The sequence below is a fragment of the Scyliorhinus canicula genome, chromosome 5 (genome assembly GCF_902713615.1).
Source record: "Scyliorhinus canicula chromosome 5, sScyCan1.1, whole genome shotgun sequence".
Classification (NCBI taxonomy): domain Eukaryota; kingdom Metazoa; phylum Chordata; class Chondrichthyes; order Carcharhiniformes; family Scyliorhinidae; genus Scyliorhinus; species Scyliorhinus canicula.
In genome coordinates, this window is record NC_052150.1 from 160,675,847 (window position 1) to 160,699,163 (window position 23,317).

At 43.3% G+C, this 23,317-nt stretch overlaps 1 protein-coding gene across 4 annotated transcripts in view; it reads right to left on the bottom strand.

Annotated features, from left to right (window-relative positions):
- The window catches only part of cdk14 (cyclin-dependent kinase 14), a 776,296-nt gene that overhangs the window by 169,272 nt on the left and 583,707 nt on the right, over positions 1-23,317 (bottom strand). For all 4 annotated transcript variants that reach the window (XM_038797927.1, XM_038797929.1, XM_038797930.1 and 1 more), the window contains one exon: positions 2,498-2,637. In XM_038797927.1, the coding sequence (XP_038653855.1) occupies positions 2,498-2,637 (140 nt within the window). The remainder of the gene's footprint in view (positions 1-2,497; positions 2,638-23,317) is intronic.

Here is a 23,317-nt window from a genome sequence, read left to right on the forward strand (position 1 = left end):
TAAAATCTCTCATTTTCCACTATTGCAAATGACCAATTTGCAACTCCCGAGTAATCAAACTGACAAAACATTTGCTGATGATGTGGAGAAAGTAGTTTGATTTATAATTGGCTAAAGTGATAATTGATTGGCATTGGAGGCTGTCTACTCATAACCATTGTGTCAATGGCTAAATAGGTGTTGTTATGACACCCTGGGCTAATGTGCGGTCAATTCTACCTCCACTTGATGCGGAGTTGCAACACAACTGAAATTATCTATTAATTCTTAGGATGCACCCAAATTCTTTGGCTGTCTAATAACTACAGTCACCAGGTTTGTAAATTTAAACATAATATGTTTTTATTAATAACAGTAACTATAATTAAATAGGCAGCAAATACAACTGGTGAACTATTATCTAATTTCAATCCCCCTCTCTTTAACTTTCCCCACCCTCTATATACACGTACACGCACACAGGAAAGGGGGGTGTAAAGGAAATAATATGAAAGGTAAAAAGGATAAAAGTCTCTGTTTCAGATGGGCGTGTTCCAGTGCCTCTTTTAGTCCAGCCCTTCAGTTGGAGGTTCTTGCTTTCCATCTGTAATCACTGTGGATTCAGTAGGATCTCAAGACTTCTCTGCAGATTCGTAAACAGGAGGCAGGAAACATTTTTGGAGAAAGAGAGTAACTGACAGCATCTTCTCTCGGCGCCCAGAAGAGTTCCGTATCCTACTTGGGTCCTCTGAAAACCTCCCACCTGACAGAAGCCATCCACTGTCTGTCGCTGGGGAGAACACGGTCTTTGGCCAATCCATTAGCCGCCAGCCAACCAACCAAACCAAATGCCTCCAATCTCTCGGGTATCAGAAAGTCTGGGTTCTTCTGTTAAAAATCTAAATCTTTGGCAGCACGGTGGTGCAGTGGGTAGCACTGCAGCCTCACGGCGCCGAGGGTCCCAGGTTCGATCCCAGCTCTGGGTCACTGTCTGCATGGAGTTTGCACATTCTCCTTGTGTTTGTGTGGGTTTTGCCCCCACAACCCAAAGATGTGCAGGGTAGGTGGATTGGCCATATTAAATTGCCCTTTAATTGGAAAAATGAATTGGGCATTCTAAATTTATTTTTAAAAATCTAAATTTTCATAGTATTATTTTGCAACTTCTGAGTTCCTCAATTCCTCTACTCAACTTAAAGGTAAATGCCCAATATAAACAACAAAGTAAAAGAAATGAGAAATAAGGGAATCAACAGGAAGGGTCCTTTCAATCTTAACAGCTAATTTTGCAATTACTCATCTCAATGATATAAACTGGATCAATTCAAGTGAAATGAGTCGCAAAGTGATGCGATATTTGGCAGCGGTAATGAGGACCATTGTTTTAACAGTGCAGTCCAGCCTCTGGGCGGCATGGTAGCACAGTGGTTGGCACTGTTGCTTCACAGCACCAGGGTCCCAGGTTCGATCCCCAGCTTGGGTCATTGTCTGTGTGGATTCTGCACGTTCTCCCTGTGTCTGCGTGGGTTTCCTCCGGGTGCTCCGGTTTCCTCCCACAAGTCCCGAAAGATGCGCTTGTTAGTTAGGTGAACTGGACATTCTGAATTCTCCCTCAGTGTACCCGTGTGTGAAATGACCACCAACAGCCCATTCAACCCAGTGTGTCAGTGAATCAGTGATGGCATAGTAGTTTTGATGTGTGGTCAACTGTTGCTGATATTCTTGAAGAAATAAAATTAGTCAGCTCTCTGGAAGTGTGATGTAGTGATGGCAGCTCGGGAGGGGGAACAGTCCTTATAATTCTTCAAATGACCAGATGACTAAAAAGGTTATAATTTTGGCAATCACAACCACAACAGCTGGAGTCACTAAGGACCATCTAAATCAGATGGCACTTGAGCCTGGACCTACACATTGCATTTCTCCTCAGAGGCAGTCAGGTAATTGATCCAGGGCCAGTACAGCTGTTTCCAGCCTTGGCTTTTCTCCTCCTCTGTGGTTGCATCATCCATTCCTCCTGATCTTCATCTGACAGCACAGTTGTTGCTGTAACTGATGTAATATGCATTTGTTTAAAATTATTAAACAAGGAGTGCTTAGCCCTGTAATGATAACAGAACCTGGTTCCGCTTGGACTGAAGGGAAAATTATCATTCAGGTTTTTGTGATGGCCAAAAGGTTTTCTTCTAACTGAACTGGATTAGCTCAATTTTTGCTTTCATGAAGGATTTAATATCAAGTTATGTCCTTATTGGAAAATTCCACATGCAAACTAATTAAACAAATGTTAGTTTGATGATTGCTATTTCACTTAGTAATAGGTTGGTATCAAAACTATTGAATCAAAACAAAAGTCAAGAAATACTACTTGCCAAATAAAAGTTAAAAATATGGATTTGCAATTGTAGGTAAAGAGAATTATTCAGTGAGACTTTCTTCACATTAAAGAATACCCATCTTTGTGAATCACACATGTTTAGATGTTGTGGAATCTGATTAAAGCTGGTAATATACTCACTGTCTGAGAGCTCCCACAGCCGAGGAGGAAGATCACTGAAGTACTCGTGGTTCAGTGCAGCGGGAGCTGACAGTCTGTTCTTTGGAAAGCACTGCAGAAGCTTCGAGGCAAGATCTTCAGCATGGGCCACATAATCTAGTCTGAAATGCAAGGGTGTAAAAAGGGCATTACATCCATTTGAAAGGTATATAATTGCATCACCTAAAACAAGATCAACACTTCGCTGAAAATGAAAACGGCAGCTGGAGCTACAAAGCGCACAAATAATTAGTTACAACATGAAAGCATGGCTTCTAGTGAAATGCTGCACAAATTTTATGCATGCATGAGCAAAAGATCTTTTACCAGCCAAAGATATTTTAATCAATATAAAATCACTAAAGCTCCTCACAGGCATCAATTCTCTCCTTTACTGTTTCAAGATTACCAAAAGAAATGCTGGAATGAAAACAACTGCAGTTTTTTTATAGGAAAGCTCAGGGTGTTATCATTTAGTGCAAGGGGAATTGAATACAAAAGTAGTGAGGTTATGCCTCCAGTTTATAGGGCACTGGTGAGATCACATCTGGAGTACTGCATACAGTATTGGTCTCCTTATTTAAGGAAGCATGTAAATATGTTGGAAGCAGTTCAGAGGAAGTTTCTTAGACTTATACCTGGAATGGGTGAGCTGTCTTATAAGGAAAAAAAGGTTGGACAGGCTAGGCTTTTATCTGTTACAGTTTAGAAGAGTGAGAGATGACTTGATTGAAACATGCAAGGTCTGAAGTGGGTAAAAGATCCTATATGGTACTGTAAAAAAACAGGAGTTGTTTTTGTTCTTGAATTTCTTTGATAGCCTCAAAGAGGAAAGAATAAGAATTGATGCCAGTGAGGAGTTTTAGTGAATTTATATTGACTAAAATATCTTTGGCTGGGGAGCATGGAGACAGAAAAGGAATGGGTGACCACCAGACAGTTCAACAAAAGCAGGCAGTTAGTGCAGGAATCCCGGGTTCCTGCTAGCTATCGGTTTTCCTTTATCGGTGCTTGTAAGGGCAGTAAAGAGGAGTGCAGCCAGAGCCATATTTCAGAGAATCATAGAATCCTCATAGTGCAGAAGGAGGCCATTTGGCCCATGAGGTCTGCACCAACCCTGTGAAAGAGGAGCCTATCTAGGTGAAATCCCCTGCCCTAACCCTGTAACCCTACCTAACATCTTTGGACACCAAGTGGCAATTTAACATGGCCAATCTACCTCACCTGCACATCTTTAGACTGTGGGAGGAAACCAGAGCTCCCGGAAGAAACCCACGCTGACACAGGGATCACGTGCAAACTCCACACAGACAGTCCCCCAAGGCTAGAATTGAACGCCGGTGCGGGTGCTGTGAGGCTGCAGTGCTAACCACTGTCCACCGTGCCACCATAAGTAGCACCATAGGTAGCACCATAGGTGGCTCTGCTGTACAGGAGGGGAGGAAGAAGAGGGGAAGACCAGTAGTGATAGAATATTCATTAGACAGGCATATTTGTGGCTATATACACAACTCCAGGATGGTATATTGCCTCCCTGGTGCCAGGGTTATGGAACGTCACAGAGGGGCTGCAGAAAATTCTTCTGGGGGTGGGTGATCAGCCAGAGGTCATGGTCCATGTTGGTATCAATGACTTTGTAGGAAAGGGGTTGAGGTCCTAAAGCATATTTCAGGGAGCTAAGAAGATTGAAGAGCAGGACTTCTAAAGCTGGAATATCAGGGCTACTCCCAGTACCACGTTTGTGTGAGAAATACGAGGACTGGGCCGTTGAACACATGGTTGGAAAACAGGTGTAGAAAGGAGTGCATGTGATTTCTGAGACAATGGGACCAATTCTTGGGAAGATAAAACATGCACAAACAGAACAGGCTACACCTGACCAGGACTGGGACAAATATCCTTGCAGGAATAGTTGTACTATTTTGTGTGGGGGGGGGGGGTTTAAGCAAGATTGGCAGGGGGATAGGAACTGGAGGGAAAATTCAGAGCGGGGAACTGAAGGTAGATAATTAGTCAGTGACTCCGAAAGACAAAAGCAACAGTTATACAGGAATCTGACAGTGTGAATAGCTATATATGCAAACGCAATGACTATGACAAATGGAGCTGAGGGCAGAGAGAGACAAAAGACAGTACAATATTGTTGCTATAACGGAAACTTGGTTTAAAGAGGGGCAAATAGGCAGGTTAACACCCCTGGATATAGAGTTTTCAGTGAGGGGGATCAATAAAGGTAGGAGTATATCATCATTGGTTAAATAATCAATTACACATGTGAGTCGGGGTGATATACTAAACAGATGTATTAAACAAATGAGGCCATATGGGTTGAGCTCAGAAATAAATAAAGGGACAGCCACACTCCTAGGAGTATTCTATAGACCCCCAAATAGTGGACGAGAATTCGAAGAGTACATATCTAAGCCGATTTCTGAGTGCAAAAACAATAGGGCAGTAAATTGTTGGGGACTTTGGGTACAATTCAACAGGAAAATAAAACTATGTCTGGTTTTGGCAGTTTATCAGATCGTTGCTTGGTGGCTGCAGCACCGAGAACCAACCTGCTATTCAACTGGACTTTGCCATTTTTTGGCCTAGGGGGGTTTCTCTCAGCTGAAGCCAAACTTCTGTCATTTCCTGCTGGCGAGCTTGCAGGAAAAGGCTCCTTGCAGATCAGGGCGTCATTTTGAAAGGCTGCCCCGATCTTTCCCCCCACCCCTTCAATTTTTTCCAATTAAGGGGCAATTTAGCGTGGCCAATCCACCTAGCTTACACATTTTTGGGTTGTGAGGATGAAACCCACGCAAACACAGGGGGGGGGGGGAATGTGCAAACTCCACACAGACAGTGACCCAGAGCTGGGATCGAACCTGGGACCTCGGCACCGTGAGGCAGCAGGGTTAACCCACTGCGCCACCGTGCTGCCCTTGAAATGCTTGTTTAAATGAGCCTAATGACCATTTAAATTCACAAAGCTGAATTACGCAAAGTGAGGGCGAGATCCAGATCGCAACATCTCACGAGACGCCATTAAATCTCACGAGATGTTTTGAGTGTCTTGCAAGATTCAACGACCTCATCCCGACACCAAGTTACGTGTGATGAGGTCGCTGAAGTGCATCTTTTAACTGCCCTAATATCACTGATGTGAACATTGCAAAGGGTATAGATGGCACAAATGTCTTGCACATAGGAAATCACGCTTCACAGCAGGCTGTGGAAGTGGGAATGGACTGGATCAGCCCGACTTCTGATGGGAAAATCCAGCCCTTGGAAATAATTTACCATACCGCCTTCACCTGAACATTGCATTTTAGCCCAACAGCGAAAGGATGGCACGGCAGCACAGTGGCTAGCTCTACTGCATGACAGGCTGGGGACCTGGGTTAGATTCTGCGCGAGTTGCACATTCTCCCTTTGACTGCGTGGGTCCTCTGGGTGCTCCGGTTTCCACCCACAGTCCAAAATTGTGGAGGTTAGGTTGATTGGCCATGCTAAATTGCCCCTTAAATTGTGGTTAGATGGGGTTGCAGGGATGAGAGGGGTATTGGGCCTAGATGGGATGTTCTTTCAGAGGTACGGTATAGACACGATGGACTGAATAGCCTCATTTTGCACTGTCGGGATTCTATCATTCTAAGAGAACCTTTTTTGCCAGCATGTAACAAGCCCAATGAAAGGCAGTGCAATTCTAGATTTAGTCTTAAGAAGTTAAGCTAGGCAAATTGATGAAGTGACAGTGGGGACCATTTTGGGACAGTGATCATAATAATTAGATTTATTATTATAGGAAAGGAGTAAATGTTCTAAATTGAGGGGCAAAGTTGAGAGGTGAACTGGCGAAGGTTGACTGGCTACAGCTACTGAAAGGGAAAATCAGTGGGAGGCATTCAAAAGCGCGATTCTACGGGCACAATGTAGACGTGCATCCACAAAGTGGTACTGCCAAATCTAGAGCCTCCTGGTTGTCCACAAACATACAGGTTAAGATAAAATAGAAAAAGAAAGCTTATGATAGTCACAAAAAGTTTAATAGTGTCGGAAGCCTAGAGGAGTGTAGAATGTACAGGGATGAAGTAAAAGAGGAAATTAGCAAAACAAAATAAAAAATGTTGGCAGGTAAACTAAAAAACCCAAAGATGTTTTACCAATATATGAAGAGCAAGAGAATATGAGGAATGGGTAGGGCCCATCAGGAATGCAGATGCTTTGCTACAGGGCAGGGTTCTCAATGAGGACTTTGTCGCCGTCTTCAACAAGGAGACAGATGATGCACACATTCTAGTTAAAGAGGAGTCTGAAATATTATGTATAATAAGCTTTATTGGATGGACTGGCATCCTTAAAGGTGGATAAATCATCAGGGCCCAATGGATTGTATCCTAGGCTGTTAAAGGAAACTGGGATACAAAATGGATGCTCTGAGGATCATTTTCCAATCCTTGCATGCGAGTTCCCAGAGGATTGGAGGTCTGCGAACATCATACCATTATTTTAAAAGGTTGCAAGTACAGGCCAGAATTTTACAGGCAGGTCAGTCTGATTTTGGTGGTGAGAAATTATTGGAATCAATTCTGAGACACAGGATAAGCTGTCACTTAGAAAAGTATAAATTGATCAGGGATAATCAGCATGGTTTTGTTAGGGGAAGACTATGTCTAACTTATTTGAATTTTTTAAGGAGGTAAAAAGGAGGATTGATGAGGGCAGTGTAGTGGATGTTGTCTACATGGATTTTAGTAAGGCATTTGACAAAATCTCACATGGCAGACTAGTCAGAAAAATGAAGTTGGAAGGGATCCGGCAAAAATGGCAAGTTGGATCCAAAATTTACTCGGTGACAGGAAACAAACGGTAATGGATATTTTTGAAAGTGGAAAGCAGTTTCCAGTGGTGTTCCGCTGGGCTCAGTGATAGGACCCTTAGTGTTTGTTGTATATAAATGATTTGGACTTAAATGTGGGAGGCATGACTGGGAAATTTGCAGATGACCCAGCAATTGGCCATGATGTTGATAGTGAAGCTATTGTCTCCAAAACAATATCAATGGCTTATCTGAGTGGGTGGGAAAGTGGCAAATGGAATTTAATCCAGAGAAGTGTGCAGCAATACACTTAAGGAGGGCAAACAAAGCAAGGGAATACTCAACAAATGAGGGGGTTCTGAGAAGGTTTAATGAATTAAGACACCTTGGAATGCATGTCCACAGGTCCCTGAAGGTGGCAGGACAGAGGATAATTTGGTAAAGAAAGTATATGGAATGCTTTCCTCGATTGGACATGGTATTGAATACTAAAGCAGGGATGCAATGCTGAAACTGTATAAAATGCTGGCTAGGCCACAGCTGGAATTGTGTACACTGTTCTGGTCACCACATTACAGGAGAACATAATTGCTCTCCCCAGTGCAGAAGAGATTTACAAGAATGTTGCCAGGGCTTGAGAATTACAGATTGGATAGACTAGGCTTGCTTTCCATTGAACAGAGACGGGAGGCTGAGTGGTGACCTGACTGAAGTGTACAAAAGTAAGAGGGACTGAGATAGGGTTGTTACGAAAGATCAGATTCCCTCGCTGGGGTCATTTACAGGGCGGGGGTGGGGAGGGGGGTAGAGACATAGATTTAAGGTGAATGGTAGAAGGGTTAGTGAGGACATGAGGAAAACGCTTTCACCCAGAGGGGGGATGAGCATTTGGAATTCACTGCTCGAACTACTGGTCAAGGCAGAAATGTTCAACTTATTTAAAAGTTAATCTGCATGGCTACAGACCAGGTGCTGGACAATGGGATCAAATGGACAGGTAGTTTATTTTTTTCTCTCTTGTTTTGGTTGGTGCAGACACAATGGGCTGAATGGCCTCTTTCTGTCACAAACTTTTCTCTGATCCTATGGTTCTTGACAGGGCGGATGTGGAAAGAATGTTTCCTCTTGTGGGAGTATCCAGAACTAGGGGTCACTGTTTCAAAATAAGGGATCACTTATTTAAGACAGAGTTGAGGAAAATGGTCATTTTTTTCTCTCAGTCTTTGGAACTCTTCCTCAAATGGCAGTGGAAGCAGAATCTTTGAACATGTTTAAGGCAGAACTATATAAATTCTCAGGGGCAGATGGGAATGTGAAGTTGAAGTCAGAAATCAGGTCAGCACAAACTTATTGTATGACAGAGCAGGCTCAAGGGGCTGAGTGGGAACCTCTGCTCTTAACCCTTATATTCACATTTGAATTGGTCTAGTAGGGTATCCAGGAACATTGAACATTAAAAGCTTACAAGCATGAAAACATTAAAATGATTTAGAATTAATTCTGATAATCCTCATATATTTTACACAATGTTTCAACCAGGAATGTTGAGCAATCTGAATGGAAAATGGAGTTCCATTTTTACTCTTAAACTAAGAAATGCTCTACTTCACAATGATGGAGGAGGAACACAGGGTGGTTAGAAGTACCAAAGTATTCCATATGGCAGTTTTTCTTTGGGGGGAACACATCCTCATAAACCAACAGAACTCTGATCATCCCAAGTATCCCACATTTACCTTTGTGAATAAGAAGCACTTGCTATATCTATTTCCATCTATGTGTTTATATGCCCAATAATCTTGCCAAGTCCATTATAAATTATATTCATGCAGCCCAAATTGTGGGAATGTGTCTTCCCCAACACAAAGAGCCTTTTACACAAACTGTTAGAACTTTATCGATGGCTAGCTTCAAAACCAGCCACATCCAAAAATCTGTACACTTTCCATTGCAACTTAGCGGCAAAGCTTCCCCAACTGACAGCTCTGTCATCAAAACTATAGAACTGAGCAACTGCCACTTAATAACATTTCCTCGTAGCTTTCACCCTGATTCTCTCCCCCCCACCTCCACCCCACCCTCGCAGCCAAACATTTATTCTAAATAAGTTGCCAAATTTCTAAAGAACCTCATAACACATGGAATGCTGGACAGCAAACATCAACAAATGACAGAATGACGGTGTGATGGTTTTAATCAGTTCTGGCAACCTCAATCTTGTCACAGTTGTCTTTATTGTAAAGCCATCTGAAGCAATGTGAGAGATATTGTCCATGAACACAACTTTAGTACTTTGTTGGCTTAAACATTCGCAGATGATGCATCCTAAATTTAGTTCCAGTCTTTGACTCATGTGCCACATAATCAGAAATAAGTCACAGTACCTTTAACTATTATATTCACATCTACTTCAAAGATTTAAAATACCAGTGTGGAGATGTCAGTTATCCCCATCACATCATAAATTATGGGAATTAAATTCTCACAATAGTATCCTAAAAGATCAATCTGATTGAAATAAAATGCCACAATATTTAACGACATTATTGTGGAAACAGAAAACAGTACTCAACATTTATGTCACTCTGCCCCACTCCCACAAGAGACCATTACAATCCATGTTTTATTGGTCGAGTCTACCGAGTACAAATACTTCTGTGACTTTTATTTTCAGGTTAGCTTTATTTCCAACAGCTGGGGAATGTTGTTAAGGTAATGAATTCAGTGCTGGCCTGCAGAGGCAACAACAAACTTACTTCACTGCATAAGCTCATGTATGGCAGTGGAATGAAAAAAAAGCACCTCGCTCTCCTGATTACAACATCTTTGCCAAAGACTGAGGGCGAGAGTGGGCGAGGGCGAGAGCGAGGGTGGGCGAGGGCGAGAGTGGGCGAGGGCGAGAGTGGGCGAGGGCGGGAGTGGGCGAGGGCGGGAGTGGGCGAGGGCGGGAGTGGGCGAGGGCGGGAGTGGGCGAGAGTGAATGCTCCATTAAAAATGATGAAAATATAAGACTCTGAACTATTTGTTGAGTAACAGAACTTTTTTATTATAATAAATGTATACCTATGCAACATAAAGATATCTTTTAAGTTTCATTTTATATATTTGCACCTATTGCACATTAATGATCTAATGATCACTTATTGTGGTTTAATTCTTCAATATAATTCAACTGTTTCTCAGGGATTCCTTCGCCCACTCTCGCCCTCGCCCATTCACCCTTGCCCACTCTCGCCCTCGCCCACTCTCGCCCTCGGTCTTTGGCAAAGACATTGTAATCAGGATAGCGAGGTGCTTTTTTTTCATTCCACTGCCATACATGAGCTTATGCAGTGAAGTAATGCAATGGAAGGGCAAAAGTGTTCCATGGCTGGGAAAGTTTGGAAACCCTGCTGTAGACCTCTTAGCCTAACATCTATCATAGGGAAAATGTTGGAATCATTATTGAGGAGGTTGTAGCGGGGCAGGTAGAAAATCTTAATTCAATCAGACAAAGTCAACATGGATTTGTGAAAGGAAAATTGCTTTTGACGAATTCTTTCAAGTTCACAGAGAAAGACAACAGTCAATAATTACGCTGTTTCCTGCCACTGAGCCATTTTATATCCAGCTTCCTCCATTCCCCTTCATCCTATGGCCTTTTATTTTTTAAATCAGTTTATAACCAGGCATCCAATTATTTCTGGACTCAGGAGGATTGGAGGACTGTTAGTGATGTGTCTCTGTTTAAAACGGGAGCCGCTGAAAGGTGGGGGGGGGGGGAATCAGTGGCATTTGTGAATTGTCGCTGAAAGGGAGTCAAAGAGGACGTAAGCAGTGGAGATCAACTGAATACTAAAACACTTATTTGGTTCTTACACCTTAGTGCCTGTCATCCATAGGAGGCTGAGGACAGAAGAGTGTACAGTGCAAGACCTTGGAGTGAGCAAGTCACTACCTTCAATTACCTGAAATGGCAATAGAATGTGCATGGATGGGCCCATGTGTTAAGAATGATTTCTGAGAACTGCACCCCCAGGCTCTCAGCGAAAGGTGGGAAGTTTTCCTCATACAGTTTAGGAAGTGGACCCCCCCCCCCCCCCCCCCAACCCCCACGAATGAAGATAGCCTGAATGGAGATGGCAGAGGTGGCCACTAGATTGGGGGGGGGGGGGGTGGGGGTGGCTATGACACTCCATCTGGAGTATATGGTCAGAGCAACAAAAACAAACTTTCAGAAGACCTATGGTCACCCTGGTGGGTGCACGGTTGGAACTTCTGTTTTGTATGAGTGCGAGAATGCTTGACAAGTATTATATGCCACATCTTTAATGGATAGCCCTCGTCTCCAACTAACCATCCTGGTTTGCAAGGGGTTAACAACTGTGACACCCGGGAGTGCCTGAGGGTATAAGCATCACGGTAATGCCCAGTATACCATGTGCATAGCTACAGGGTCTACTGATGATGATCACATACAATCTGGATATTGACAGAGTAATAGCCTTTTGATTCTCAAGCTACCCTGGCTGGCCTGCAGGTGGCTTCGTGGCCAAATAATTGCAATCAAAGGCCCTTGCATATTTGGAAATCCCCCAGTTTCCCAAAATCCTCTCACTATCTCAGCCTGGTTCTCTTCACCAATGATGAACTCAATGAATATTTCCACCCTCCAGAGGAAAGGGTCCCGAACCAGGTGGCATGCTGAGGGTTGAAATAATCCATCACCATAGAATCCCAGAATCATAGAATTCCTACAGTGCAGAAGAAGGTCATTTGGCCCATCAAGTCCACACCGACCCGCTGAAAGAGTATTCCATCTATTCTATCTATAACCCTCCCGAACCTGTACATCCCTGGACACTCATAGGCAATTTAGCATGGCCAATCCATCTAACCTGCAAATCTTTGGACAGTGGGAGGAAACCGGAAACACAGGCATGAAAGCAGACCAAGGCAGGCCAGCAGCATGGTTCAATTCCCATACCAGCCTCCCCAAACAGACGTGGAATGTGACGACTAGGGGCTTTTCACAGTAACTTAATTTGAAGCCTGCTTGTGACAATAAGCGATTTTCATTCATTCATACACGGGGAGAATGTGCAAACTCCACATAGTCACCCAAAGCCAGAATTGAAACTCAGTCCTTGCCGCTGTGAGGGAGCAGTGCAAACCACTGTGCCATCATGCCACTCTATCTCCTACTGATCCTTGAAAGGATGCTTATGCATTGGGATGAAAGACAACCATCACTTTCAGTGCTACAAGTATTCCGTGGCCAGCAAAATAGTAGGAATTGCTCTCCTAACAACATGTCACAATGGATGTCAGTACCTCCCTTGAAAGGCATAGACCTCTGGAACACTGGTGCTTATTTCCAAGTACTTGAGTGCTGCCTGTGCATTCTACAACAGGGTACTGTTGGCATCTTCCCCTATGCTCCCTTCACTCCATCGTCTCCAACATGCTCCTCACCCTATTTCTCTATCGCTGCTTCGCAACGTAGGAGCCTCCATAGATGACAATTCTCATGGTATCCTCAGGGTTGATCTGCTGCAGCCTGCCTTGAGAAGAGCTGACCCTTACAGAAGTCCCGCATCACTAAGCCTCTAAAAGATGACTACTTAAGTTCCGCAGGACCCAAGAATTATACAAACTCAGCAAAAAACTTTCTTGCCAATTCTGCCGCGGACTCATCATTCCTCGTTGTTCTCTTCCGCTGCAGGCGTTTATACCACCCTGGAAGTTATCAACACCCGGCTGCAATTCCCACTCATCCATGTGCCCACTGTTAAATCACAGACTTGGTAAAATTCAGTAAAATTGGCTCTTCAATTGTTTTAATCTTCTTGTAATTGGTCATAAAAGGAAGGGAGCCGGGGGAGCATGCATCTGAATTTTAAACACGTTCACTTTCCTTATCATTGGATTCAGGAGCATTTCATGGTACATCCGGAAGGACATCCGGCAATGAAATTCTGACTAGAGTGTCAGGATAAGTGGGTCATTTTCAAGTTGGCAAGTCTTAACCACAGAGTGCCACAGGGATCAGTGCTGGGTCGTCAACTGTTTACCATCTGTATGAATGAATCTGATGAAGGACGAGCGTGTTGTCATCAAACCTGCTGACGGTACAAAGATAGCCAAGACAACAAGTTTTGAGGAGGACACGAGTCTACAAAGGAATAAAGATAAATAAAGTGGGTGGGCAGAAATCTGGCAGGTGGAGTATAATATGGGAAAAATGTGAGTTATTCACTTTGGCAGGAATAATAGAAAAGTAGAATATTGGCCAAATATCCAATGCAGGATCTCAAATAAATTCTTCAGTGTATGAATCCACGGAGAGACCAGCGAAGACAATCAGCACAAATTTGGGACGTTATTCATATCGAGAGAAACAATACAATGCTGTGGTACAGCTTTGAATTTCCTCCCATACATTGAACTTCTGATATTTTTTCAGAGAAGAACAGATTGGCATCAGCTCTCAGGAAGTTCTCATCCTATATTGTGGAGATAATGATCAGGGAATAGTTTACAAATATTGTAATTTTGTTTAAGGTTATGAAAGGAAAAAACTATGTACATCATCATGCGTACCACATTTCAGCAGCAGACTCTAATGAGAGTTCCTGTTGTCCTCACCTCTGAACAAGTTATTTTTTCAGGTTGTGTGATATTTCATTGTTGGTGTTGGGCTTTTCTGTTTATTACTCTTCAAACGTTGGCAAATTTTAAAAAACTGTTTATTCCTTCAAAACACTCTGCTGTTGTGTACACACTTAAACAAACTCAAATAGTTCTGCAACGCTGGACCATCCTTTTCAAAATCTCTGCCATGGTGAGCTTGACTAAATGCTTGTTCTTCACAGACTTATGTTGCAAGGGTGAAAAGTTCAATTTCAGAGATTTGGAAGTTTACTTAAGTCCACAATTGCACTTTAATCAAACCGATGTCACATCACGCCATTTACAAAGAACAAGAAGTTGTGTGTTCTGACTACTATCAGTAGACATCAGTAGACCTAGAGATCAGATCAGATGCTATGGGAGTGCATGGATCGCAGGTATACCCCCAAGCAATTGTTCAGTGGTCACAAAGTGGATGATGATTGCCTAGCAGGGATGCTGGTTTGAGCAACTGAGCATCCTGGAAGGCCAGAGGCAATCAGGAGGGAGACAGTAGTGGTCGTTAATGGTCCGTTGCTCTCTGTGGAATCAGAAGCAACAATTCCACTTCTTCAGACTCCAATTCAGTTGAGCAAAATAAAATAAGTTCTGTTTCTGCAGTTCACTGCAGGGTCTGACTACTCTGCTCCTGAGAAAACTGACAGCATTCACAAAAGGCTGATGACATATTTCAGCTGGGACACTAGATGCTGGCAAGGCACAGACCAATATTACCACTGTGTATATACCTGGCACAGAATGAGCATGCACTCCATATTAGCTCCTTCGGCACCCATTGTTCATCTAAATTATGGGCCCAGTGCAATCCAATTACTTATCAATAGTTTCAAAATTACCCCAGACCCCCACTATCAAAACGATCAGAATAAAATACTTGCTTCAAAACAAAAGGCATGAAGGTCAAAGAGCAAATTTTCTTTGCTTTGTAAAAAATTTGTTCATGGGATGTGGGCATAGTTGGCAAGGCCAGTTTTTATTGCCCATCTTGAACTAACCTTCAGAAATGGCATATATTCTCAATTTGCAGTGTAATTACAGAAATCCCATGCTCTATTTTGCAAAAATGTTCATCCTTAGATTTACCCAGTGTTAGTGAGAAAAGAAACTGCAGAAAAACAGTACAAAATGCACGAAAAGGAAGGTTTATGTTTCAATACAGAGTCGATTTTGGTACCAGAATAAGTTAACATCCTGGTTTGGGAAATTAGAGCAACTCAAGAGTGTATATCCCAGCAATCAAAAGTTAAGAGATTACATGTGGAAATGATGGCAAAAGGCTCAGTATCATTTTAAATCTGATGCCAAAGACCATCATGTGTTTGACCTTAAGCCAGATGTTTCAAACTTCAGAACATTTACTACATAAAATCAGCCGACGTAATTGACAGCAATAAATACAAGTACTTTTAATTTCAGGGTACATTTATAATGCTGCAATTCTCCTTACGGGCAGCACGGTAGCATTGTGGTTAGCACAATTGCTTCACAGCCCCAGGGTCGCAGGTTCGATTCCCAGCTTGGATCAATGTCTGTGCGGAGTTTGCACGTTCTCCCCGTGTGTGCGTGTGCTTCCTCCCACAGTCCAAAGATGTGCAGGTTAGATGGATTGGTCATGCTAAATTGCCCTTAGTGTCCAAAATTGCCCTAGTGTTGGGTGGGGTTGCTGGGTTGTGGGGATGGGGTGGAGGTGTGGACCTTGGGTGGGGTTCTCTTTCCGGGAACTGGTGCGGACTCGATTGGCCAAGTGGCCTCCTTCTGCACTGTAAAAGTCTATGATTTACAAACAGCAAAGTAACAATGCAAATCCAGAGGCAGATCCCAAAACTTCTCTGGAGGGGAGTGGAGTAAGAGTTTCTGGGAGAAACAGTCTCACACAGCATGGGTTAATCACCACATGGAGTCCAACTTGTGGTGCCAAACTGAGATTAGCGAGTATACTCAGGTGGTCTGGTTAAATGTGCCATGAGTTCACTTATGACGTATTGACAGTGGACACTCTGCTCCTGCTCTCAAAACCTTTCCCTTAAAGCTGCGTTGACTTGTTCTAATCACACTATAATTTTTTAGTGCATTGTTAAGACTTCCTTAATAATAGATTACAGTTCACAGAACTTTTAAAAATTTAACAGCCAGGATCACATGCATGTTAATACATGTGTGCAGCACTCTGCTGGATCTGATGCTCTGAATCACAGCCAGGCACACAAACAAAATATGACCACCTGTGAATTGACAGCAATGATGGGGAGCAGAGATTGATAGTTATACTCCTAACTTATCCAAGTGAATTAGAGAAAGGGAGCGGTTTAAGGATACCTTTTGCCTAACAATGAAGTAGTAATCCAATTAACTGCAGATATCTTAAAAACTCAAATTAATCTATTAACAGGTGTCACAAAAGTTTTGGGTTTGCTTTGGATATTGACTTTCAGCGATCTAGTTATCGTCATAAGATGACCCCTCCTCTCTTGTATACACCGCCTCCGCCCAATATCTAGTTGCACAGTAACGTAAATTGGCAGGCAGGTGTAACAATAAACCCCTTGTTGTAAGAACTGGTTATTGCATCCTTCACATATTCCTACATACATGTTCCTTCAATTTTGTGTAGGCAGAATGATCGCATTTCAACAAGACATGCCCCTACACAAGTTAACAAACTAGTTCATTCTGCAATTATTAATTGGAGAGAGAGAAATTGAGGTAAATCTCACTAAAGTAAGGCTTCAAAATGCATCTGTCCGACTATCCAATGAAATAAATACATCACATTGAACACCTTAGCTTTCTTCGGGGAAAGTTCTTATCTTGAAATAGGAAAAGTCAGCTATGCCTAGATGGGCTTTCTTTTTAAGGGAGGCTTGTTTACCACATTCAGAGGCCATCATTGGAAGTGGCCCTAAATGTTTGTTTCACTTTTCCTTTGACATCTGTGCTCCCAGAAAGAAACGAGGGAGACATAGGCTGGAATTCTCCATTTGGGAGACAGAGGGCGGAATTCTCCGCAAGTCCCGACGCCGTTGTGAAACCCGGAGAGGGGATTCACGACGGGGGGTGGGGGGCTAGGAAGGCCGTACCGGGAAACTCGGCCGCCGGGCCTTGTCCCTGGCTTCAAGGCCCGGCGCGCCAAGAATGACGCCGCGGCAGAGCCTAATGACGTCAGCCACGCATGCATGGGTTGGGCAGCTCAATCCCACGCATGCGCAGTTGCCGTCTTTCCCCTCAGTTGCCCCGCAAGACGTGGCGGCTTGATCTTGCGGGGCGGCGGAGGGGAAAGAGTGCGTCCCCTTGAGAAGCCGGCCCGACGATCGGTGGGCACCGATCGCGGGCCTGTCCCCTCCCGAGCACGGTCATGGAGCTCGATCCCCGAACCGGCCCCCACAGGCCCCACACTTACCTGGCGCGCCATGTTCACGATGGCAGCGACCAGGTGTGGTTGCCGCCGTCGTGAACAGGTCAGGAACGGCAGGCCGCTCGGCCCATTCGGGCCGGAGAATCGCGAGCCGCCGTCAAAAACGGCGGCCCGTGTTTCTCCGAGCGGCGTGTCGCAAAACCAGACACGCCATTTGGGGGGGGGGGGGGGGGTTGGGAGAATAGCAGGAGGTGCGGGAGCAGACCTCCCGCTATTCTCCCATCCATCGTGGTTGCAGAGAATCGCGCCCCAAGTGTTTCCACCGGGACTGAATAGCATGCGATTCATGTTTCCATTGGGAAGGCTATTTGTTAAGTGAGTCAGGACATGCAAATGATCCAGCACTCTGCCAGTGAGAGTAATTCCCGGCCCAGCGGTGGTGTGATAACTGGGGTTAGAAGTAGGGCAATAGAGCCTGACAGCCGGAGTTGTTTTTGAGCGCTCCACTTACCACACACTCATGGCAGCGATGAAGGTGGCTCAGAAAAGACTAGCCCCCCCCCCCGCCAAGTTTGGGAGTCTGAGGTGGACCCACTGCTCAATGCCAGTGAAGAGAGGAGGGACATCCTCTTCCCCAGGTGGGATGCAGACACAAGCCTGCCCTCCTGAACACCACCTGGAAGGAGGTGGCAGAGGCAGTCAGTGCTGCCAGTCGTACCAGGAATAGACAGCTGGTGATCCCGAGAGGTTGGAGTTACTGGTGAGGCCTCTGCCCTGAGAAGGGCAGAGAACCAGGGAGGGTTACAAAGGTCACGGTTGAGTTTGTCCTTTGATTAAGGTGAGCTCTGCAGTTGGATAGCCCTTCTAAGGAGTGCCAACACCTGGTGAGCCTCTGATTGAGTTTGGTCACGCCAATCTCCTTCATGATACAGCTGGCATGAGGGTTTTCCTGGGTGGACTCCCAGATGTCCACAGGCTCTCTGAGCATTCACAGGACACAGTGAGCAGTAAACAGTGAAAGCAGCCAGGAACATGTAAGTAGCACCAAAAGTGTGCATTTGAAACACATACTGCAGCAATGGTGCTCTGAGCCAGGCCACCCTGCTTCTGTCCAGGACCTGGTATCCTACACCCTTGGGTTCTAAAAGGGATAGCTGCAGAGATAGCTGATCTGTTAAGCTACGATTTTCCAAAATTCCTTAAATTTCGGGATGGCTCCATCAGATTGGAAAATGGAAGCAATTGTAACATTGCTTTTCACGAAAGGAGAGAAAGAAAAAAAAACAGGGAACCGCAGGCCAGTTAGCCTCATGGTGGCAGGTTGGCACAGCGGTTAGCACTGCTGCCTCACAGCAGCAGCGCTGGGTTCAATTCCAGCCTTGGATGTGTGTGTGTGGATTTTGCACTTTCTCCCCGTGTCTGCATGGGTTTCCTCCGGGTTCTCCAGTTTCCTCCAACAGTCCAATGACATGCAGCTTAGGTTATGGGGTTACGGGGATAGGGTGGGGTGGACTTGGATAGTGTGTCCATTCTGAGAGTTGGTACAGACTTGATGGGCTGAATGAACCTCTTCTTCACTGTAGGGATTCTATAATTCTATGAAAACCGAAAATGCTGATAAACTCAGGTGTGTCGGCATCAGTGGAGTGAGAAACACCGTTAACATTTTGAGGATATATGCCCATTCTTTAGAACTGAAGAGAGAAAGTAATGTGATGATATACTTGGAGGGGAGGTTGGGACTGGATGGAAAGTCAGTGATAGACTGGAGCCAAGGAGAGATTGATAAAGATGCCATGGACATAAGACAAAGAGGCTGTTAATGGTCTTAATTGGGACTGAATAATTCTAATAGTGGCAAAGGTAGGATAGCATGTGTTAATAGGACAACATAGGTCAGTACTCAGTGGGAGAAAGACAGAAAGAGGGTGGGCGGTGGGGTTCTATTGGGTCAAGCCAGGAAAAAACTAAAAGCAAAAGGGGTGGGAGTGGGGCTGGTTAAAGAGTCAAGATGGAGGTGAAAGTTCACAATCTAAAGTTGTTTAACTCCATCTCGAGTCCAAAAAGTTGTAACAAACTTAATCGGAAGTTGGAAGTGTTGTTCTTCCAGTTTGCGTTGGGCATCACTGGAGCATTGCACCAGGCCAAGGATGGACATGTGGGCATGAGAGTAAGATGCTGAGTTTAAATGGCAAGCAATGGGAAGATTTGGGTCAGCTTGTGGATGGAGCGAAGGTGTTCTGTAAAGCAGTCACCCAAGCTGCGTTTACACTGGACCTAAAAGGAGTGGAATTATATGCGTAGTTTTAATCCCCACATTGAAGGCAGAATATACTTGCATTGGAGACATTACAACTAAGATTGACAAAATGGGTCTCTGGGATGAGAGGGTGGTCCTATGATGAAAGGTTGAGTAAATTCAGCTCACAGTCTCGGGAGCTCAGGAGAATAGGAGGCGATCTCATTCAAATGTACAAGATTCTGAAGGGATTTGTTCGGGCAAAACCTGAGATTGTTTCCAGCTAGGAAATGTCCGGATAAGGGGTTGATTATTTCAGACTGGATGAGGAGAAATTATTTCACTCAAAAGAATTGTGAATCTTTGAAATTGTCTATCCGCTGGGGCATATGGATTTCTGGTCTCTCAGGGAATCAAGGGATATGGGGAATAGGAAAATGAGGTTGAATCCCAAAATCATCCATGATAGTATTGCATGATGGAGCAGGCTCAATGGACCATACGGTCTATTCCAATTTCTTGTGTTCTTGTTCATTGGAAGCATCTGAGCCAAATTAGCACATGCTCCACCCTACTTGGAATATTATCAGCAACAGTTTTCCCATTTCTTCCTCCCTTCAGCTCTGAAGTTTATCAAGTCAGATAAACTTGAAACATTAACACTGGTTCTCTCTCCACAGATGCTGTCTGACCGGCTGAGTTTTTCCAGCACTTTGTTTATATTTCAGTTTCCAATAGTTGCTTATTATCTCTCAGGTGAGCTATTAGCATAAAATACCTTCTGATCTCAACAACTCAAGTATGCAGGTGGATTTTCCAGTCTTGTGAATTCACTTTAACATTAGTAAAAACATTTTCATATAAATAGGAGTTAATATAGAAAGGCTGTCTTTCTGGTGTATAGTTAGCGATGGTATCCATTAATTTAAATTAGTCATTGAGCGAGCGGGAAGAGAGATTGGAAAGAAATTATTTACGGAAATAATTGCAAGAATGTAGAATGCTTTGTCACAAGGAGTTGTGCAAGCAGAGATAATTCTGTCTGGTTTAGTAAAAATTGATAAATATTTAAAGCCACCTATGTACAAAATCTATGGAGAGAATAGTCTTGTGGATTAGTTTGGGATTGTTCTGTGAAGGTGCATTTTAGCACAATGGTCGAAGTGTCATCTCCTTCTGAGCTGTAAATTTCTATTGCCAAACTATTTTGGAGGTAAGATCGATTAGCAACGTCACATTGCATATAAATTAGATGAAAAATCTTTGAACTTTTGAAGGGTGAATTTTCATTTTATTTTTTAAGTGTAAATTTCCACAAACTAATAAAAATATTTGAAATCACATTAGTGACTTGCCCTTAAAGAGGCTAGTACTAGAGCTTGAAGTCATTGCCAGGTCTCAATTTACAGAAATGAAGGTAAATTTATAAGTCTTAAGACCATGAGACGTGAGAGCAGAATTAGACCATTCGGCCCATTGAGTCTGCTCCGCTATTCAATCACGGCTGATATGTTTCTCATCTTTATTCTCCTGCCTTCTCCCCATAACCTTGATCCCTTGTTAATCAAGAACCTATCTATCTCTGTTTTAAGGACACTAGTGATTTGACCTCTCCAGCCTTCTGTGGCAAAGAGTTCCACAGATTAACCGCCCTCTGGCTGAAGAAATTCCTCCTCATCGCTGTTTTAAAGGATAGTGCCTTCAGTCTGAGGCTATGCCCTCGGGCTTTAGCTTTTCATACTCGTGGAAAGATCCTCTCCATGTCCACTCTATTTAGGCCCCTCAGAACCCTGTAAGTTTCAATAAAGTCCCCCCTCATCCTTCAAACCCATACAGACATGGGGAGAATATGCAATCTCCACACGGTCACCCACAGTCATATTACCATGACAACACAAACATCATATTTATGGATGATAAAAATAAAAAGGAAAATAAGTATAAAAATGGCTGAGGTTTTGCGGGCAGTGTTTATTTTGTTCTCTGTAAAATTTAAATGAAAATGAAGAATAATCAATGTATTTTAAGAAAGAAAGCTGCCCAAGATGACCTAGTGACTGATGTGGTGTGCATTTCAACTTTTCCAACATTAGTCCGATTTGGCAACAGGTCAAGGGGATCTTCAGGCATCTCGCAACAGGGAGGCCATCAAGCAGGATAAGCAGCCAATCACATTGAAGTATTCACATGAACAGAAAACCAGGAAGTAAAATGCATTGATTATTCTTCACTTCCATTAAAATTTTACAGAGAACAAAATAAACATTTGGGACATCCACATAAGAAACTGAAATATCAAACAAACGTTGGAAAAGGTTAACAAGTTTGGGCTTATTAGAATAGAAGAAATGTAACATTGGAGATATAACACTGGAGCCAGAGAGACTTTTCAGAAGTAGTTATGACTCAGTATGTCATTAAACACCCAATAACACCTTGTTCAACAAGATGCAACAGTTTCAGGGGACTTTTAACATTTATACTACTGTATAAAGGGGATGCTTGTATCAATTTAGTGATTTCTAACTGATTGTAGTCTATGGGTACTTCAACAGTGCACTCTATATATAGAGAAGCGCAGACTAACTGAAGGCAACTCTAGATTTCTCCCTTTACTTGCACATGAGCAGACTACAGCAAATACTGGGGCTATATATTGGTATCAAGGTTACTTTCATTGTTGGGGATATGGGCAATGACAGCAGATTTCCTTCCCTTTCATGATAATTCACTAGTTTTTGTGATCACTGTTACTCATGCCAATGTTTTGTCCCAGATTTGATTCCCCGCTTCTGGTTTGGACACAGGTGTCTGAATTATTATTCCACGCTTCTGGATTACTCGCAAGGTTACCATATCCTCAAAGTGATCTTCTTTGGTTAGCTTCCATTTTGTTTGATTATACTACGGTGAAGTAGCTTGAGCTATTTTTCTGTACCAAGTCTGTTACTTAATACAAGGTGTTGCTACATCAGTGCTTGGGGATCTCTGCACAACAACTTGGCTATGTCATTCTATACACAAGTGCCTAATGTTGTTAATTGATTATAAAGTTGCAGACACATTTGCACAATGGGTCAGTACAGACAGTATTTCAGCAGCACTGCGGATCCGATGGGTGTTGTGGATATACAATCTGCCTCATTTCCATATGGAAATCAAATGCAGACATGAAGTGCTGCTCTCTAATTGTTCTCCCTTTCTAATTAAATGCACAGACTTTTAGGTACGATGTCATACCAACTATTTTGTTACCTACCTGCTTGCTTAGGAACAGTATTTTGTCAACACTGTGCCAAAATTCTTGGCGTAGCACCTGAGGCAAATATGCAGCATAAACGACAATTAATTATTCATCGCAGTGATCTCTCATGTTTAAGAACGTGTTTTAAAAAATGATTTTTTAAAATAGCTATAACAAAAAAGAAACAGAGGATTAACTAATAGTCTGATCAAAGAGATCAGGCCAAGACTGAAAGACAGAATCATGGGAGGAACATTCAAATGATAGTGTTCAGCTTTCTGCTTTGTCCATCTGCCAAAAGTTCACCAAATACCTTGGATAGTTATGTGACCATCACCCCACAGAGATATTATCTTATTTTCTAAATCCTATTCCTTGTGAGCCCAAACTTGATTTCATAAAAGCTACCCTCAACGTAACTAGTATTCGAAAGCAAGGCTATCTTTTGGTTCCACACATTAGTTGGATTTCTACGGCTTATACACCAACTC